A 19343-nucleotide genomic window follows, 5' to 3' on the forward strand; every position below is an offset into this window, starting at 1 on the left:
GCTCACCCTACCAGCCACGGTTGCATGTAGATAAAAGTAGAAAAACAGAGTGATTTGTGACATTTCATAACGCAGAGTGAATTGCGAGTCTGCTTGTTTCACACTGTAACAAGGAGACACAGGAAAACAAAGAGGCATTTCATCGCAGGGGTTCACATTTGAGTTGTGTTAATTGATTAACAATGTTGCACTGAAGCACTTTGAGTAGTCAGAAAGACTAGAAAGACACTATATAAGTACAGTCCATTTACCATTTTACTCATGCATTGAGTAACATTCAAGAAAACATTCTACCTTAAATGTTGCCAGTAGTCTTTGAGCAGCAGTCTATAGCTAGCTAACGTTAACTATTAAAGATGAAAAGGCAGCAAAACATCATCATTCACTCCTCTGACAGTTTCTTAATTTGTGATGCATTTGCAAAGAAACATTACAAAGCCAGCCTGTTAAACTTGGCCAGCTTGTATGTCATCCACAATGCATGCAGGAAATGCAAGCTAGCTTATCTAATTAAAGTAAACTTGCCACCGTAGGAACAGCGGTTACATAACCTACGAAACGAACCACATCTCAACAGTGCGCGTGGGTGCATGCACGTGTGTTATAGGTGCACTCTGGTATTTGAACAAATAGCACTACACCTACTGTGTGTGTGTGAGTGAGTGAGTGAGTGAGTGAGTGAGTGAGTGAGTGAGTGAGTGAGTGAGTGAGTGAGTGAGTGCATCAGTATTTTCCTTAAGAGTTTAAATATTTTATGAAATAAAATAGCCTATTGCTTGAATATTGTAGATCTTGTTTTATTATTTTTTACATGCAGTTACACACTGCTGGTTAAAACATGAAAGAAAGGTTAAAAATTGAGTGGCTAGTAGATTTTGGAATCCACCAGCCACAGTGGCAGGTGGACAAAAAAATTTAATTTCCAACCCTGCTGACAATATGCCAGTATTTGAGTGCCTTGACTGTTACACTAACAGACACACACGACTCTAATAGGATGACAATGTTGCTCTATGTCTCGGCTGGATGTGTAAATATGTAACGGTTTGCTAGTACTTTCACCATAACAACGTGATAACATTTCAAGGTTATGTTTACAGCTCTTTGTACTTCCCCCAAATGGAAAAAAAGTCAATTAAAGCAGCTTTAAGTAAAACTACAGAAGTATTAACAGTAAAATTTTAACTGAATTAAGCTAGATTTAACTACTTATAACTACCAACTACTTACACTGTTAGGTAGTTTAATCTATAACTGTGCATTATATTTCATAAGCTCATATGTTTTGTATGTAAAATTGTAAACTTAAGTATTTTTTAATTGTACATTGTAAAAGATATAACAAGTTACTATAGCTGTAAATAAATATAGTGGAGTTAAAACCACAATATTTCCCTCTGGAAAGTAGTGGAGAAGAAGTATTGCAGAAGCAGCATTGATAGGAAATATTCAAGTACCTCAATTCTACTTAAGCACTAACACGGCTCAGGAAATGCAGGATTGGACCCAAATGCAGATAGAGGCAGCAGGATGACTGTAGTGTAGCTTGAAAGCAAAAACACAAGCAAGACAGGAATAAAGCTAGGTCGAACTGCCAGAGGAACAAATTAAGTGGGCCGGTATATGTAGAGTGGCTGATGAGGGAATGAGGTGCAGGTGGGGAAATGGGCAGGGAAGCTCAGGTGAGAGTAATGAGGTGACTGCAAGGCAGATGGGTGTGGCAGTATCTGGAATGACGGGAGAAAAGTCTGAGTGCATCTGGTGGTCAGGTAAAGAGTATCGCTGAAGGGGCCTGGGAAAGTGGAGAGGTGCGGACATTGTGACAAGCACAGTACGTCCTTGTTTAAATTCCACCACTGCTTGACAAGGAGTATAATTAAAATATCAGAGGACAAATCTGGGAAACTTTTTTTGTGGAAGAGAAATTAGAAAGAATAATACTGAGTCATACAAATGCTATAAAAATATTTAATTACAGTAACAAATTAGTCACTACTCGAGGAAACTGAGAACAGCAGTCAGTGTTGTTTTGCTCATCCTCAGTGTTCAGTCTGTGAACTTGTCCTTTGTGTTTCTTTGTTGGCTACAGTATACAGGCACAGCCAGAAGGCTCCATATGAGTGGTTGATGGAGGTGTAATGACAATGACAATTATAGCAATTATGTGTTATTGTAGGCCATTATGTATTTTGTAGGTTTTTAGATGTAGGCTTTCTCTGTAATTGCTGGCTTATGAAAGGCATAATAATGGGCCAGCAGCCATGGGGGCTACCAAGGGCGACCAGTACCTGGTGCCATGGTAACAAAACATTTATCCATAATACTGCTCTGTGGATGGCAAGGACAAGAGCAGCAGGCAAATTAGCCCTAATGGCAGGGAGTGGAGGACGAGAGGGTGCTGGACAGCAGACAGACTTAGAGCTGGTGGGTGCCGCAGATGTGTGGGTGGGCCTATGATTAGGAGGTGGGCAGAATGTGTGTGACTGTATGAGGGAGAAGGTAAGATGACAATCTTTCAGACAGTGTGTTTGTGACCAGTGTGCATAAATGAATGCCTGTGTACGTGTGTATTATTTGATGCTGTGGAGAATGAAAGGCAGCCAGTCTTCAGATTCGATATGATGGCTTTAAATTATTTTTTTAACCAGAACAATAACTTAGACTAACCAGTGTGTGACAGAATGATATGAATGTGAACAGAGTTTATGGTATCTATCTCTATCCAGGATAAATTCTGCTTACAAATCATATGTAAAGCATTCTTTTTTTCCACTGTTAACAGTAACTCATTAAATATTGTGTGTACATCCATGGTGACGGTGAAAACAAGAACTGCTTCTAGCTGATCTGGCAAAATGCAAAATGGCCAAGAGGACCTCTCAGATTTGTGTTAATGACTGTCATAGACTTCAAACCAACTTTATTTTCACTATTATTTTTTTCTTAAATGTTGAAATATTGTCTAATGAATTATTATGGAATGTTTTTCTTGTCTTCAACTTAATTTCTCATCGGTTCCTCTTAGTATTCCGACCTCCACTTTTTACTATAACCACCTTTTTTTGGAGGTGGTCATGACTTATTATGTTATTATTTCAGGTACATGGTTCAAATATATTATTTTGTATATTTTTTGAGTAGCTAAACTTCTACTTGTATTAAGAGTTTAAATGACTTCCAACAAATCCGGCTATAAATATTTTTGTGACATTAACAGATTGTAGCTTTGTGTTGTAACTCAACCAGACTGAAGCCTTTAGATTTGAACAGACAAGTAAAAAATGTTGAAAATTAAGCCTTATTTTTCCAAAATTGAAATAAAATACTAATTTTGAATGAAATAATCAAGTTATTTACATGGCTGTAAAGCAGTGCAAAGCAAAAATGAATGTTATGACTAACAATGAAATCATCAAAGCAAGTTGTCAGCAAAGTATGTTATTAATTACAAGTAAAGGTTATGTTTACTATTAATATTGCAAGGACTGATTTAAATATTGAGACTAGGCTTTTAAGGTACATTTTAAATCCACAAAAAAAACAAAGTCTTTTTAACTTATGCTACGTTATAGCATACTTTATACAATACCTATCAATACAAGGCTGTGTAAATACATTTTTAAATTTGGTCTTTGCAACACTTTAATCCCCCCATTTAGCATTTATAAGCAGTATGTAAACATTTCATAAATGTTTATAACACACTATAATGTAGTTGTTAGCAGATATAAGTGTTTATTAATGTAGTTGTTGTATAAACAAATAATGCATGACAATACAGTTAAACAGTTGTAACAATAATAACAGTTGTAATAATATGAATCTGACAATGCTATAGGAGTGCAATGCTAAATTGGTGGAGTACTCTTTTAAGCAATAATCACTGCTGAATGAAAAATGTTTTTAGTCAGATAATGTGTATTCACTGCTGATGAAAAAAACACTTTATGCAGCTGTAATAATTAATTAATCATCGTCATTGGTTTACTAAAAATGTATTCTCAATCGAGTCAAAGAAAAGTATGAACTGATCCTCTTTCTTTCCCTTAAAAACAATTTACATACTTCCACTATTCTACATATGTATTGTTCATAAATGAGGGCTCAGTACAGAAAAATAAACACTTATCAGTATGATTTAAGATTAATCACAAGTACGCTACATTTGATGACAGTACCAAACATTTATTTATTTGAAAATGACAAATGCACTGTTTTCATACAGGGAAGAGCAAACCTCCCCAGGATGATACAGAGCAGGAAGTAGGCCAGAGGGGGATTAAATGGCTACTGCGCCAGTTCCTCCCTCTCCCTGCAGCCCATATGATGCTGTGTACTCTGTGTGTGACAGAGAAAGCCGGGTCCCTGCTGCCACGCTGAAGCAACTGGCTCCAGTCTAAGTGCTAAAATATGACATCATCAGCTTGAGGGAACAATTCATTTGTGTGTGTTTGTATGTATGGGTTAACTCAATGGGGCAACTCTTACACCCTGAAAATTGTTCTGCTGAAGGCTCCGCTGAGATTTAATGGCATGAATTACAACAGTATTTGTAGGTGAAGCAAAATGAAAACAGCAAAGAATACTTGCTAAACCTTTAATTCCCCAGTTTTCTGTCTGTTCAGCAAACTTTTACAGCACGTTTATTGCTGGGGTTTATTGTGGAGGTCCATTTGTATAGAAATATATGTAAATACATGAATAACAAAATATTACTAACTGAAATTTACATCTGAAGAAAGTTTAATTGTGTTGCATAACATCAATGCACTTAAAGGGACAGTTCACCCCAAAGTCAAAATTACATATTTCTCCTCTTACCTGTAGTGCTATATATCCATCTAGATTGTTTTGGTGTGGGTTGCTGAGTTTTTAGAGATTGGCTGTAGAGATGTCTGCCTTTTTTTAATCTAATCAAACTATATGGCACTCGGCTTGTGGTGCTCAAAGCGCCAAAAAAATAAATGTGAAAAACTCAACAGCAATGTCTCTTTACAGAAATCATGACACAGTTACTTAAGATAATCCACAGATTTGTTGTTAGCAGTTTCATGTAGGAACTATTTTCTTTCTACCAAAAGTGCCTTCATGAAACTGCTCACAACAAGGTCTGTGGATTATCTTGAGTAACCATGTCATGATGTCTGGAAAGAGACATTGCTGTTGAGATTTTCAAATGTATCTAGAATGTAAATGCTTTAATCTAGATGGATAAATACCACTACAGGAGGAAAAATATGTATTTTTGGTTTAGGGGTGAACTGTCTCTTTAAAGGAGTGTAATTTGAAGCTTGCAATGCTAGGTGTTAAGTGTCAGTCATTGAAAAAGGTGTAAGCGATGAAAAAGCAGTATGACATTAACTGAAGTGCTGAGAGCAGTTGACATATGTTACCATAGTTGATATCTGTTGCTGTTTTCAGCATAACCACTGAAAACAGGTGTGTCATTTGCAGTTTTAATGATGATACAAGAAGATGTGAACAATGAAAGCAGATAACGTGAAAGCACTGTAAGCAGTTGAGCACTGATAATGTTTGAAATTTCAGCTGGAGTGTCTGGAGTGTAGCTGACAGCAGTTGAAGCATAATCTGAAGACTAAGAGATGAAAGAATTTGAAATGTGGGTTAATATGTAACTGTGGAAACTGGATATGTAACTGCTGATAGCGGTTGAAATGTCAGTTAAAGTTTAGGCACTGAATGTTGTTGAACTGTCCTTGTGTGTGCTAAGAAGTTGTGAAATGTCATTTAAAGTGTCAATTAAAAGAATTTCCAACTGCATGTGAATGTAGAGTGGATAATACAAACACCTTGAAAAATTCCCAATAACTCATACCAACAAGAATTTTACACTGTGAGTGACAGAACAATAAGCTGAATGCACTGCTATGAAATATACCTACACATTGTTCAGACTGTAGGAATAATTGCATTTTAAAAGGTTCCTTAATTTCTGTTTTGCTGCTAGGGAGATTCAGGAGTCTGTTAACATTGGTGTCAATGGAAAACTTGTAAAGCCCTGCACTTCACTTTGAAACTCATAACTCAGAAAGGATAGGTTTTGTGTCTTAGATAGTTACATTGTGTGACAGAAATATTAAAATATGATTACTGTATTCTATACGAGATGCTAAGTCATTATTAGGAGAGAGTGAAGTCATGCCATAAAAATATCTCTAACCTGCCTTCAATAAAGAGGTTCATTTTGATGACCAGTTGTGTTTTTCATACTTTTGCTTTTGTTCATTTTATATGTAAACAAAGGATTTCGTGATTTGAATGTATACTTATAGATAAATAAAGGGATATTCACATAGGAGATTTTCCTCATTCATGGGAAAATTTAAGGGAACTCTTAGAGACAGGAGGAATTAGTGGAGAAAGAAGGTGAAGATGAAACTCCAAAGCTGGATTTGAACACAGCAAGATATGGTGTCCCAAGATTCAGCTTCTGTGGTATTTCTAATAGAAATAACTAACATCCAAGCATAACACTGATGTCAGTTTATAAATAAGGTTTCAATATACACCCTGAGCTACTGAGGAACTACAGGATGGGTATGGAACCAAGGATTTCTCATTTGGCAGCCTGAGCTGCTCCGTTCTCGCATTTCTTCCTCGTATTATTTCTCTCACATCCTCGCTGGGAGAAGCTAATACGCAAGGAAAGGAAGCAGGTGAGGGAAGCAAGGAGACACATTAGCATAATGAACAGCACCCTGTGTGTCACTCTATTTTTAATGAGGAACTGCTGAAACACATGTAGTAGGACACAAGCACAGCACATTTTTGTTTTAACTGTTTTTCGCTATCTGATGCATCAGGGAATATCCATGCACTGACACACATAGATGTTACCATTGTTACCAAATAATATTGGGTCACTTCCTTGACAGTTCCTAAAATCAGCACATGGATTTAGTAAATGTAATAGTTTAGCTTTTTAAATCATGCTAAAACCACAAATCTACTATCACAAAATCCTGTGGTTGTGATGGATATACTGTATTAGTTATATATATCTGTACCTTGGTATCTTCATGGTTCTTACAGTAAGACTTCGTACCCTCACCTCCATAAGGCCCTCTTAGTATATGTTACCAGAGGGGCCGCTCGTTTAGAGCTACAGAACATGACTAAATAAAGATGTGAGGATGGGGTATTTAGACCTATAGGATATGACTGAATAAGGATAAAAGGAGAGGGTCTTAAGACCAGGATACCAAGACTATATACAGTGTGCTATGCACAAGCCAATTCTATTTGTTATAGTGTACCGCGCTCCTGGTCCTTATTCTGAATTTTTATCTGAATTCTCAGAGTTTTTATCAAGTTTAGACCTTAAAGTTAAAGTAATTATTGTAGGTGATTTCAATATTCATGTGGACAATGAAAATGATAGCTTTAGGACAGCGTTTATCTCATTATTAGATTCGCTTGGCTTTTGTCAGAGTGTACATGAAGCCACTCACTGTTTTAACCACACCCTCGACCTTGTTCTGGTATATGGCATTGAAACTGAACATTTAACTTTTGAACTGCTATTACTGGACTACACACCATTAGGCAAAATCTCCTACTCTAGATGTCTATCTGATAGTGCTGTGGCTAGATTCAAGGAAGCGATCCTATCTGCATTTAATTCAATGCTATGTCTCAATATAACAGAGGACTCCTATGCAAATTGTAGTGCTGAAGGCTCACTGCGAACGATTCTATCGCTCCTCTAAAAAAGAAGATAATAAAACAAAGAAGCTTAGCTCCATGGTATAACCCCCAAACCCGCAAATTAAAGTAAACGTCACGAAAACTTGAAAGGAAATGGTGTTCCAACAACCTGGAAGAATCTCATTTAGTCTGGCAAGATAGTCTAGGAAGGCCCTCTGTAGTCCCTGAGCAGCTTACTACTCATCATTAATAGAGGAAAATAAAAACAACCCCAGGTTTTTCCAGCACTGTAGCCAGGCTGACAGAGAGTCATGGCTCTAATGAAACATGTATTCCTATAGCCCTCAGGAGTAACAACTTCATGAGTTTCTTTAATAATAACATTTTAACTATTAGAGAAAAAATTCAAGTCCTGCCTTCAACCGGTATTGATTTATCTTCAAACACAGGAACCTTAGAAACAACTGTAAAACCTGATATATATTTAGACTGCTTTGCTCCTATCGACCTTCTTCAACTAACTTCGACAGTTAATTCATCTAAGCCATCAACCTGTCTCTTAGACCCCATTCCAACTAGGCTGCTTAAAAATGCCCACTCTTGATCCAGAGGTTTTAAGCCAACTGTAGACCTATATCTAAGATCCTTGAGAAAGCAGTCACCAATCAGTTGTGTGACTTTCTCAATAAAAATTGTTTATTTGAGGATTTTCAGTCAGGATTTATAGTGCATCATAGCACAGAGACAGCACTGGTGAAAATTACAAATGACCTTTTAATTGCATCAGACAATGGACTTGTCTCTGTACTTGTCTTGTTAGATTTTAGTGCTGCGTTCAACACCATTGACCATCACATCCTATTACAGAGACTGGAACATGTAATTGGCATTGAAGGAACAGCACTAAGCTGGTTCAAATCCTATCTATCAGATCGATCTCAGTTTGTACAGGTTAACGGTGAGTCGTCCGTGCACGCCAAAGTTAGTCACGGAGTTCCACAAGGTTCTGTGCTTGGACCGATTCTATTCACCTTATATATGCTTCCTCTAGGCAATATTTTTAGGAAATACTCCATAAACTTCCATTGTTATGCGGATGATACCCAATTATATCTATCGATTATGCCAGATGAAACTAACCAGTTAGCTAAACTTCAAGCATGCCTTAAGGACATAAAGACGTGGATGACCTGCAACCTTCTGATGTTAAACTCAGAAAGAAGTTATTGTACTTGGCCCAAACACCTCGGAGACACATTATCTAAAGATATAGTTACTCTAGATGGCATTGCCCTGGCCTCCAGCACCATCGTAAGTAACCTCGGAGTTATCTTTGGTCAGGATTCATCCTTTAAATCCCACATGAAACAAACTTCAAGGACTGCCTTCTTTCACCTACGCAACGTTGCAAAAATCAGGCACATCCTGTCTCAAAATGATGCAGAAAAACAAGTGCACGCATTTGTTACTTCTAGGTTGGACTATTGCAATTCCTTATTATCAGGCTGCCCGAATAAGTCCCTTAAGACTCTCCACTTGATCCAGAATGCTGCGGCTGAGGTGTACTGACAAGAACTAGGAAAAGAGATCATTTTTCTCCAATATTAGCTTCTTTGCACTGTGTCCCTGTAAAATCCAGAATAGAATTTAAAATCCTTCTCCTCATCTACAAAGCTCTTAATGGTCAGGCACCATCGTATCTTAAAGTGCTCATAATACCTTATTACCCGACTAGAACACTGCGCTCCCAGGATGCAGGGTTACTTGTGGTTCCTAGAGTCTCCAAAAGTAGAATGGGAGCCAGAGCCAGATGCAAAAGTAGAATGGGAGCCAGAGCCTTCAGTTATCAAGCTCCTCTCCTGTGGAATCACATCCTAATTTGAGTTCGGGAGGCAGACACCATCTCCACATTTAAGAGTAGGCTTAAGACTTTCCTCTTTGATAAAGCTTATAGTTAGGGCTGGCTTGGGTGAGCCTTGAACCATCCCTTAGTTATGCTGCTATAGGCCTAGACTGCCGGGAGACTTCCCATGATGCACCTCTTTCCTCTCTCCTTCTCTTCCTCTCATATGCATTTTTATCCCATTACTGCATGTTACTAAGTCGACATCTTCTCTCTCCCGTAGTTCTATGCCTTCTCGTTTCTCTCCTCTTTCCTTCTGTCACTTTCAGCAGGTATTTCTGCCTCCGGAGCTGCAGAGACTGTCTTTGAGGTTGTGGGCCACTTGCTGCCCCCGTATTCCTGCTCGACAACTGCTACTACAGTTGTTGTTATTGGCTCTGTTACTAATACTGTCATTATTATTCCTATAGCTGTCATTCCTATTATTATTAATTTATTAATATTAACACTACAATTACATTTCTACTATTTTAAAAATTCTAAGTGGTATTTGCATTGTGCATCCCTCTTAGACCTGCTCTATAGGAAAAGTGCAATGAGAACTTCTGTTATGAATTGGCACTATATAAATAAAATTGAATTGAACTGAATTAATATAAATCGTATCTAAACATTCCCAATTTAAAATAGACAGGAGCTGTTTAGCAAGCATTCATCACTCCAGCACCACATTTCACTCCAACAAACAGTAAACAATGAATCAGGTACTTTACCTCCTTGAGACAGCCCATGAAGTTGTTGCTCACTGGAGATCCAGGCAGGTCAGCGGTGCTGGGGCTTCCACCCACATAGAAGAAGTCATCAGAGCCCAGCATGGTGTAGTCTTCCTGGGTGTAACCCGTGGTGGTCAGAATCCCATCCACTGATATTGTCACCTGACAATGAGGAGTGAACAGTGAGGGTGAAAATAAAATGTTTTTTCTTGGATTTTAAGGATAGAAGGTGGCCTACAGTGTTATTTTAAAACTCACTCAGGTTTTGATGTGAGTTAGTAGATGCTATTGATAGGTATGAAGGGTTATTAAAATGTCAAAACAAAGATGTTAACTAGGTGAATTTAGGTCCACTGACAAACATACATTGATATTAATCATGTAGCACTAGTAATGCACAAACCATGTGGTGTACTTATTTATTTGATCATATTTTGTGTCTAAATAAGTGAGGGAGGAAAGAAACTAATATTGTAACAGAAGTAACATGCAGGAGCAGGCAAAAAAACACTCACAAACCAACAGAGAGAAAAAAGGAGTTAGTGTCACACCAGAAAAAATTTAAAGCAAGCATGCAGGACAAACAGAATGGCAGTACAGACCCACACTGCAGGACATCAGTCTCTGCTGACAAAACCTCAGATCTTTGTCAAGAATTTTTATTAGAACTGAAAGTAAAGTAAAAAAGTACAAAGTACATTCATTCAAGTAGTGTACTTAAGTAAAATATTTAGGTATTTGTACTTAACTTGAGTATTTCATTTTATGCTTCTTTATACTTCTTCACTACTACATTTATTTGACAACTACAGTTACCGGTTGCTCTACAGATTAAGACTTCAGAACATGTGATCAGTTTATAAAGTACTACATAACATAGTAACAACTTCCTCAACATTAAAATGTTTCTTAAATTATTAATTAATTAAGCTGAAAGGGGCTATACTATATAGTAAGTAATTGATATTTGAAGCACATTTTGCTGATAATACTTCTAAAAGTTTGAATACTTGTGATGGAGTATTTGAACCAAAATTATTCTCTGTTCTTTTAAAAGTATTTTAGATTTTGAAAATGTCATGATATTCAAAGAATTCCAATACCATTAGAATCCTGTTTCTTTTTCTTTTCATGCACATAGAGTACAGGACACAATTGTCAAGAGTTCCAGTGTGGATTTTGTCTCTCTTTTTTGGTCGTAGTACGCTTCTGGCAGTTTCCACAATATTATCATCAAAAAAAATATTTAACAGTTAAATCTGGAATGAAGCAGATTCAGTAAAACCCCAGAGAAGCAAAAAAAAAAAAAAAAAAAAAGATTAAAAAGGAAAGTAGAAAAGCAATTCGAGTACATGAACCAGGTGAATGATAGAGGCACAAGAAAAGTAAAACCAACATGAAAGCTGAGAAATACAAAACCAATTTCCTTGTTTTTGGGGAATGGTATCTTGAACAGAAGTGAAAAAAAGAAGAAGGGGAGAAGTACACAGAAAACCAAAAAATGACAATAAGAATGATATCTACCATACAATGGAGTGTGTTTACCATAGCGTGTCCAATGCCTGTTTGCTTTGCAAAAAGGTGGGGTAGGTGAGAAACGAATTTGTAGAAGTGAACAGTGGGTTTTAAATACAGTAAAGTAAATCAAATGAAAACCAAATGGTGAAAAGCGAGGGAGTTAGTACACGTTAGTAAAAAAAATGCTTAATTTCATTCCTGAAGTCATTACTTTTAAGAAGAGTTGTACAAAGACAGACAAAGGTAGAGATTAACAGGTGGAAATAGAGGCAAGGCTGAAAGGATTGAAAAAGCAATCAAGGCCAGCCTTGTTTCCCAAAAGCATTCAAAGAAGATGTTTGTGACGGTCATCTTACGGAGGTTCTTACATTTGTGGTGTTTTTCCTCAAAAGGATTTTGAAGGAAATGTCTGTTGTAGAGAAATCCCAGGATGATCGAGGCATATTTAATGGATTTGTATGGGGTAAAATAAACCCGAAAAATCCAGATCCTTTCTTTACTCTACTGTGTTTTGCCCACTACAACCTGCTAATGTTGCAAAGCTGCTCTTATTTACCACAGCTGGGCTGTACAGTGCAGCATTTCGCTCACATGTGTAAAAATTCTGATTATATAAATGAGAAAAATTATTTGGGTGCAACAATGTGAGTTCTGACACATGGATTGGCAAAATACACGAATTTGGTTAACTTCCTTACTTCTTCCTAGCAAAGACGATGTACAAAACATTCAGATAGCGGCTTCTCATTTTTAGTAAGCACTGATCGACACTTTCACCAGTTAAAATGACAAATGTCGCTGGTGGCTGGCCATAGATGCTGATTAAACATTCCCACTATTGTTATTGTTATTCAAATCTTTATACTTCTTCTTATCCTTCTTCTGTATGTTTTTTGCATCATTTAAACTCCTGCATACTTTCAGCTACAGAAACCATTCAACTATCAAAATGTTCAGCTCTTTAAAGACATGTGTGCTTGTATTTTTCTTTTTTCTACCTTTTATGCTTATTCAAATATTGTATTAATTAATATTAACACTATGGAGCAATGTTCAAATCTTCTTCAAACTTAGTCCACTTTGAAATGCTACTAGTTCTGCATACTTCAGCTACAGGTGTCATTTGAATTTTAAACAGGTTACAAGACTTTCAACTATTAAAGTTGTATTCAGCTTTTTGGTATCTTTTACCATTTTTTTAATATCGCAATTTATTTTTGGATGCTTTTTTTCAGTTCTACTACTGGAGTTTATAATGAGTGTGTACTGTGACAGGGTTTCCTCTATCTGTCTCCATGACTGAGCACTTTCAGGCCTCAATCACCATAGCAACCAGTGGCTCAACAGTCGCAAGGCAGAAATGGACAAAGCTAAATATGATTGGCTTAATTCAATGCCTAAGTCTCAGTCTAATATGCATGGCTGGCTCTTTTTTCCCCTTAGCTTTATTGATGAGTCAAATTCAAACACATATTGACACACACACACACACTAATGCACTAACACTCTCACACTACTACAGTCTTTACTACAACTAAGACGGTGTAGTCCCTCATTCGTCCAGGAGTGTTCTATCGTAGAAAAGGTTTCAGTCGTAGTCATCTGGATACTGTTTTCAGAATCAAGACGTTTCGGCTCCCATCCGGAAGTCATTCTCAATTGTGAAAAAATTGGGACGGGAACTGGAAATTTAAGCTACTCTGTGTTACATAAGCCCTGCCCTCAGGAAGGAATCTGCCTGAGTATCTGTTAATAGCTAGTTTCACCTGAAACTGACCTAATAGTTCCCAAGATGGCCCAGTAATCAGTAATCAGGCCTATTGTTTTCTGGCTGCATCTACTTCATCACTGTTAAGTACCTGATTAGCATGTGATTGGCGTGACCAAGGTGATAATACACTCTGATAGACTTTGGGCAGATTAAATCTCAGACCACCATTTCTGTTCAAAGAGGGGTTCTCTTTTTTCACAAAAATGGCTTCCTCGACGCCCCGTTCAAACCAACTCTTCTCTCTACTTAGAATCTTCACCTCGCTGTCTTCAAATGTGTGGTTTGTAGCTTTTAGATGCAAATGCACGGCACTCTGTAATCCTGAGTTAGCGTGTCGTCTGTGCTGATAAAGTCTTTTGTGAAGTGGCTGTTTGGTCTCTCCTATGTACCGTTCTTTGCAGTTTTCCTCACTGCACTGACAATCAAGAAAGGCCAAGCGGTTCTCTTTGGCGTCCTCAAGCGTGAACTTGATGTTGGGGTTTACAGTATTAATATGCTCTGAGAACGCTTCCAAGTCTTGTTTCTTGATTTTCACAAAAGGTGTCATCCACGTAGCGGTACCAATGACTTGGTGGTGTGCCTGGGAAAGAGGATAATGGCTTCTTCTCACACTGTTCCATGTACAGGTTGGCCACAATGGGAGAGACCGGAGAGCCCATAGCACAGCCGTGAATCTGTCTGATGCAAATGTACGATGACTACGACTGAAACCTTTTCTACGATTTACTACAACTTTTACAACCTTTACTACTTCTACTACTACTACATTGGAATTCAGGTAGGGCAGGTTTGGTTATTAACAAAAGTTATCAAAGTTATTTATAAATATATATAAAAGTATCAATATTATCAAAATTATTAATATGGATTAATAATTACAGGGCACTACACTGAGATCAGGGACCAATAACCAAATGTGAAAAACAGTCTCAAAGGTGGCCGTCGACTTAAAATTTTTTATATTTGAAGTACTATCTTACATTGATAGTAGTGGACATTGAAGGGTGAATCCGGGCACTGACTGTTACAACCAGCTGTTATTACAACACATACACAAAATAACCAATGGCAACTGCTCTTTAAAAAAGGTACAATAGAGTTTATTTACCCTTAGCACTGAATAATAATCAATAATAATAATCAATAACTTCAGTCAACAACCACTATCGTCAATTCTACAACAATCAGCCAGCATGTAAGGTGTGTATGTGTGTGTGTGGGGGGGACATTGGGGGGGAAGATGACGGACATAATCACGTGGGTGGTCGTCACGCACAAATCCAAAATGGTGGGCAAAACTCAAACAAAGGGGAGAGCCAAAATTGAGGACACACTTTGTTTGTCCTCAAGATGGCGTGGAGCATAGCTAGTTATGCTACCACGCTAGCTGGGTCATTTGAGATGTGTGTGTAGGCGAGTATATGTTGGTGTAAAAGGTGTGTGGGTTAGCGGAGAGTAAAGAGAAAGAAAAGCACACAGAGTAAGGCACGAGAAATCTCAGATGCCGTGGCAAAGCACAATAGCTGTCCTTTTATCACACAGGAACCCGGCGGCAAACTTTCATTCAACAGCCGTGTAACTGGACTTTGGTCTGATAAAGCACAGTTATTAGCTTCCACAGTTAAACAGCCCAGCGGCGTGGTACCAATACACAATGGAATATGCTAAGCACGAAAACACACAGCATAAGCAGGACAGGGCGGTCCATTACTTTCCACAATTATGCACAACAAATGAAGCTTCAATGAAATAACACAGCTATAAAATCTATCTCAGTCCTCTCAGTCTTGGATACTGGCTGGGTCCGCGCTGTCGGCGGGTTCAACGACGAAACTGTTCCTTCTGGTGGCAGTGGAGGGAGCAGTAATCGACTTTTAGTGGGGAGAGAGAGAGGCTCAGCTGCAGTCTTTCTCTCTGTGAAGAAGCGGTAAATCCATATCTTCCTTCTACAGGCAAAGATTGTTATGTGGAGTATAACAATCAGGATCCAAAAGTGTGTTCAGTAAACACAAAACAGTCGGTTGCTCGTCCAGCGAGTTAAGACCTTCCTAGAGAAATAAAAGTTTGATGTTGAGTGTCTCCTGTAGTACACAGTGTTACAGTAGAAAGTCAGCGCGCCAGGGCGCCAGGATTCCCTGCACTCTGTTTAGCGGCTCGTCCAGTAGAAATCCAGTGTTTAGATTCAAATGAGATCTCGCATCTAAGTGTGAATTAACAGCTGGTGGAGATTTGGCGCTATTTCACTGTTTGGCCTTTGTTTTCCATTCAAGACTCTTAGTGAAGGCTTTACCTTTTCCAAGTAGGCCCCTGTCTTTGGTCTCCACACGTAATGAGGCCCAACAACAACAACTACTACTACAGTCTATACTACTACTACTACAATCTTTCCTACTCCTACTACTACTACATTCTTTACTGGTGGCTGTGGTTTAGTGGTAGAGCGGGTCGTTCACCAATCGGAAGGTTGACAGTTCGATCCTGGTGTCCCCCACATGTGTGCCTGTGTCTCGTGTGTGTGAATGAGTAATTAGTTTCTTTGTACTGATGAGCAGTTCTGCCATCAGTGTGTGAATATCAGAAATACTTTATTGATCCCCGAGGGGAAATTTTTTGGGGGGCGATATGTAGTGTGTGAAATGCTTTGAGTGGTCAGAAGATTAGAAAGGCGCTATACAAGTACAGTACTGTCCATTTACTAATACTAGTACTACAAGGCCCTACTAGGCCTACTACTAGGTCCTGCTACTACTAGGCCCTGTATAGGGTAGCCTACTACTACAACAATTTGTAGTGCTGTCTCCTGGCAGCATAGGGCCTCTGCCTCTCTAACCTGACCTGACCATGGAATGAACCTTTGAACTAGGGCTGGGCATTCAACAAATTTTATGGCCATCCACTCTTCGAAAAGTCACATTATGTCTAGTTTTTCAAGTTTAGTGACTTGGATGAAGAATTTCTGAGTTTGACAGCTTTGACAGTATTACAGTTTAGCTTCCAGCTTTTTTAGCAATGTATTTAAGCTTTAAGCATAATTTGGTAATCAAACTCAGCTTCCAACTCAACATTTCAACTTCCAGGTGTTTCAGCAGTGCAGTGCAATGCATTTAAACTTTTGGCCTTTTCAGGTAATTTCCAGTGTTGACAGTATTACAATTTAGCTTCCAGCTTTTTTTTAGCAACATATTTCAGCTCTTAGCCTCTTTAGTTAATGCAGTTCAGCTGCAAGCGGGGCGCCAGACTAACTTTTTTCACCACTGTGCTGGAACTGTCCCAAAAAACTATTTTAACCTTCCTGAAGGGAATGTAAACTGTCCCAAAATCAAAATGTTATGTCTTTACTTTGTTAGTACCATCTAGTTGTTAGTGGCATAATAAAACCACCATTAAGATGTTGATGAAATAATTATATATTTTTTGCTCCTTTCAAAGAAATAGGTTTAAAACAAAACCTGAAAAGTTATCTGTAAACTGTCATAAACAGAATTAAAAAAACATAAATGGGACACAGAATTTAGTAACACAGTAGCGGTGTTTACTTCACCATGACCTCATGGCCCATATAATTGCAAACAAAGTCAAGGGAGATTGAGAAGAGAAATGATGACTGTTATTCAGACTTACATAAAATCACATTGTGAACATTACTGTCCAGGCTGGCAATTATTTGTCATCTATGAAAGCTACCATGGCCCTGTAGGCCGACATTGTTGTTTGTTTTGTCAGCTGACACATGGTTGCTACCGCTGGCTGACAGATTACACTCCATTTAAACGATGTTCCCGGCACTCGCCATTACGTGTTAAAGCCCTTTCAGACACAACACAACAACGGCTGCCCATTATTTCCTATGGCTTGCGCCGTGCCACAAGAACTAGATAGTTGTAAACATACGGCAGGACTCTGCTGCCCGCTGGCTGCTAATAGCTAGCTCTCCTGCCAATTTCAACACGGATGTGTTGTTCACAATGTAGCATTATCAGAGGAAAGATAATATACTCACACACAGCCAGGGTAGCGCCTGGCTAAAGTTAGCTAACTAGTAGCAAGCCGCTGGCAAGACTGTTTCAATCAAATGATGTGCTCAATCTGTGATTAGCGCAACATATTTGCAAGGTCCTGCTAGCAAGCCCTTTGTGACTGAGGGGTTAGATGGGCCGGTACCACGGGAACATTTCAGAACCATCAAATTTTCCATGGGTCTCACGCTGAAACAGCCAGTGATAGTAACAGCATGAGAAGATCTGTGTTCGTCCCAAACATATTTTCTATTGTCCCCAGGACGCCGTTAGTCTTGAGCCCTGTTCAGCAGAGCAATGCAATGCATTTGAGCTTCATGATTTTTCAGCCATTTCATTTCAGACTTCAGCAGTGTTTTGCAAAATCATTTCAGCTTTCAGCATTTCCATGCATTTTCTGCAGGAAGTGCAATTTTTCTAGTTATTATTATTTGTCTTATGCCGTGCCTCAAATTGCTGTGAGCTGGAATGAGCTAGAAACACGAAACTTGGCCCAATAACTGAAAATGATGTGCAAATGCTTTTCCATAAATATGAGCCTAATCAGCCACATGGTGGCACTGTAATTAAGGCACAAAATTGCAATTTTTAATAGGCCACGCCACTCACACTGTAAGTCTGATTGACTTGATATTTCTCATAGAAGTCCAGCTCAATGTGCTCTACGAAAATGTCCTTGTGGCCTACCAAAATTTTGCGCCATTTTGAATTTTTTGAAAAACACATTTTTTACGTATTCTCCTAAACCGTAGGTCCTATTGCTATGAAATTTTCGGTGGATCATTATTGGATCGAGCCTATCAAAAACATTTTCAAGATATTGACCAGACTATAATTCCAGCATTGTTTGTCCAATCATCACAAAACGTCCAGCATATGTCCACATAAGTGCCTGACACATACCCTGAAAGTTTCATTACAAATCAACCACTCTGGGGTGCTATAAATGCAGAAAATGGTCGTGGAATAACACAAATCAGACTATAAATCAGTCTGATTGGTCTGACTCCTTCTTTAAGCAGAATTAAAAGGAGCTTAAGTGACTTTTCTCGGCTTTGTAAAGCCTGAAACCCACTCGTTGCTGCTTGTGGCTTTAGTCTTGGCAGATTGAGCTGCTTCCTTCTGTTGAGCAAAAATGGGCTTGGACCTGCGAATTGCTGCTTGTGGCTGTATTTATTATTATTTGTTGTCTGCCGCAAATGCTCAAATTGCCATGAGATGGAATGAGCTAGAAACACGAAACTTTGCCCAATAACTGTAAATGACTTGCAAGTGCTTCCACAGAAATATGAGCCCAATCGGGCCCCAAAATAGCCGTTTTCAATTTTAGTGAGAGAGTCCGCATCTCCTACGCAAGATTGAAACTAACTACCTAAACATGAGGGATTTACAGGAAACACTGCAGTATGTAATCCAGTGTTAGTGTTTGTAATTTTATCTCATTGATATCAGCCTCACTGTAAACTCCACTACAGTTGTATCAGAGCTGGATTAAGTTACTGCTAATGCTAACCCAATATTTCCTACTGCTGCTGCTTAACATTAAAAGCATTCATCTGGCAATACACAGCATGGCTTTTATTATGAAGCAGTCACAGGAAACACAATGTATTTGTCACTGAGGTTAGCGCTGACTGCGATCGTTCATCTAAATGCATCTACAAAACAAGACATTTTGTGTTTGCCGTAGTATTAAACTGCACTTGCTGTAACCACCTTCTTTGTATATTTTATTAGTTCATTTGTGGACCAAA

At 38.4% G+C, this 19343-nt stretch overlaps 1 protein-coding gene across 21 annotated transcripts in view; it reads right to left on the minus strand.

Moving 5' to 3' along the window:
• nrxn3a (neurexin 3a) overlaps positions 1-19343 on the minus strand; it is a 296866-nt gene that overhangs the window by 157307 nt on the left and 120216 nt on the right. For 20 of the 21 annotated variants that reach the window (XR_006374521.1, XR_006374519.1, XR_006374520.1 and 17 more), the window contains one exon: positions 10285-10446. The exons of the other annotated variant lie outside the window; for it this stretch is intronic. Coding sequence is in view for 17 of the 20 variants with exons in the window: in XM_044166363.1 (XP_044022298.1) it covers positions 10285-10446 (162 nt within the window). In the remaining 3 variants the exon portion in view is untranslated. The remainder of the gene's footprint in view (positions 1-10284; positions 10447-19343) is intronic. 21 annotated transcript variants of the gene reach the window in all.

This window comes from Siniperca chuatsi, linkage group LG15, assembly GCF_020085105.1.
Source record: "Siniperca chuatsi isolate FFG_IHB_CAS linkage group LG15, ASM2008510v1, whole genome shotgun sequence".
Taxonomy (NCBI): Eukaryota; Metazoa; Chordata; class Actinopteri; order Centrarchiformes; family Sinipercidae; genus Siniperca; species Siniperca chuatsi.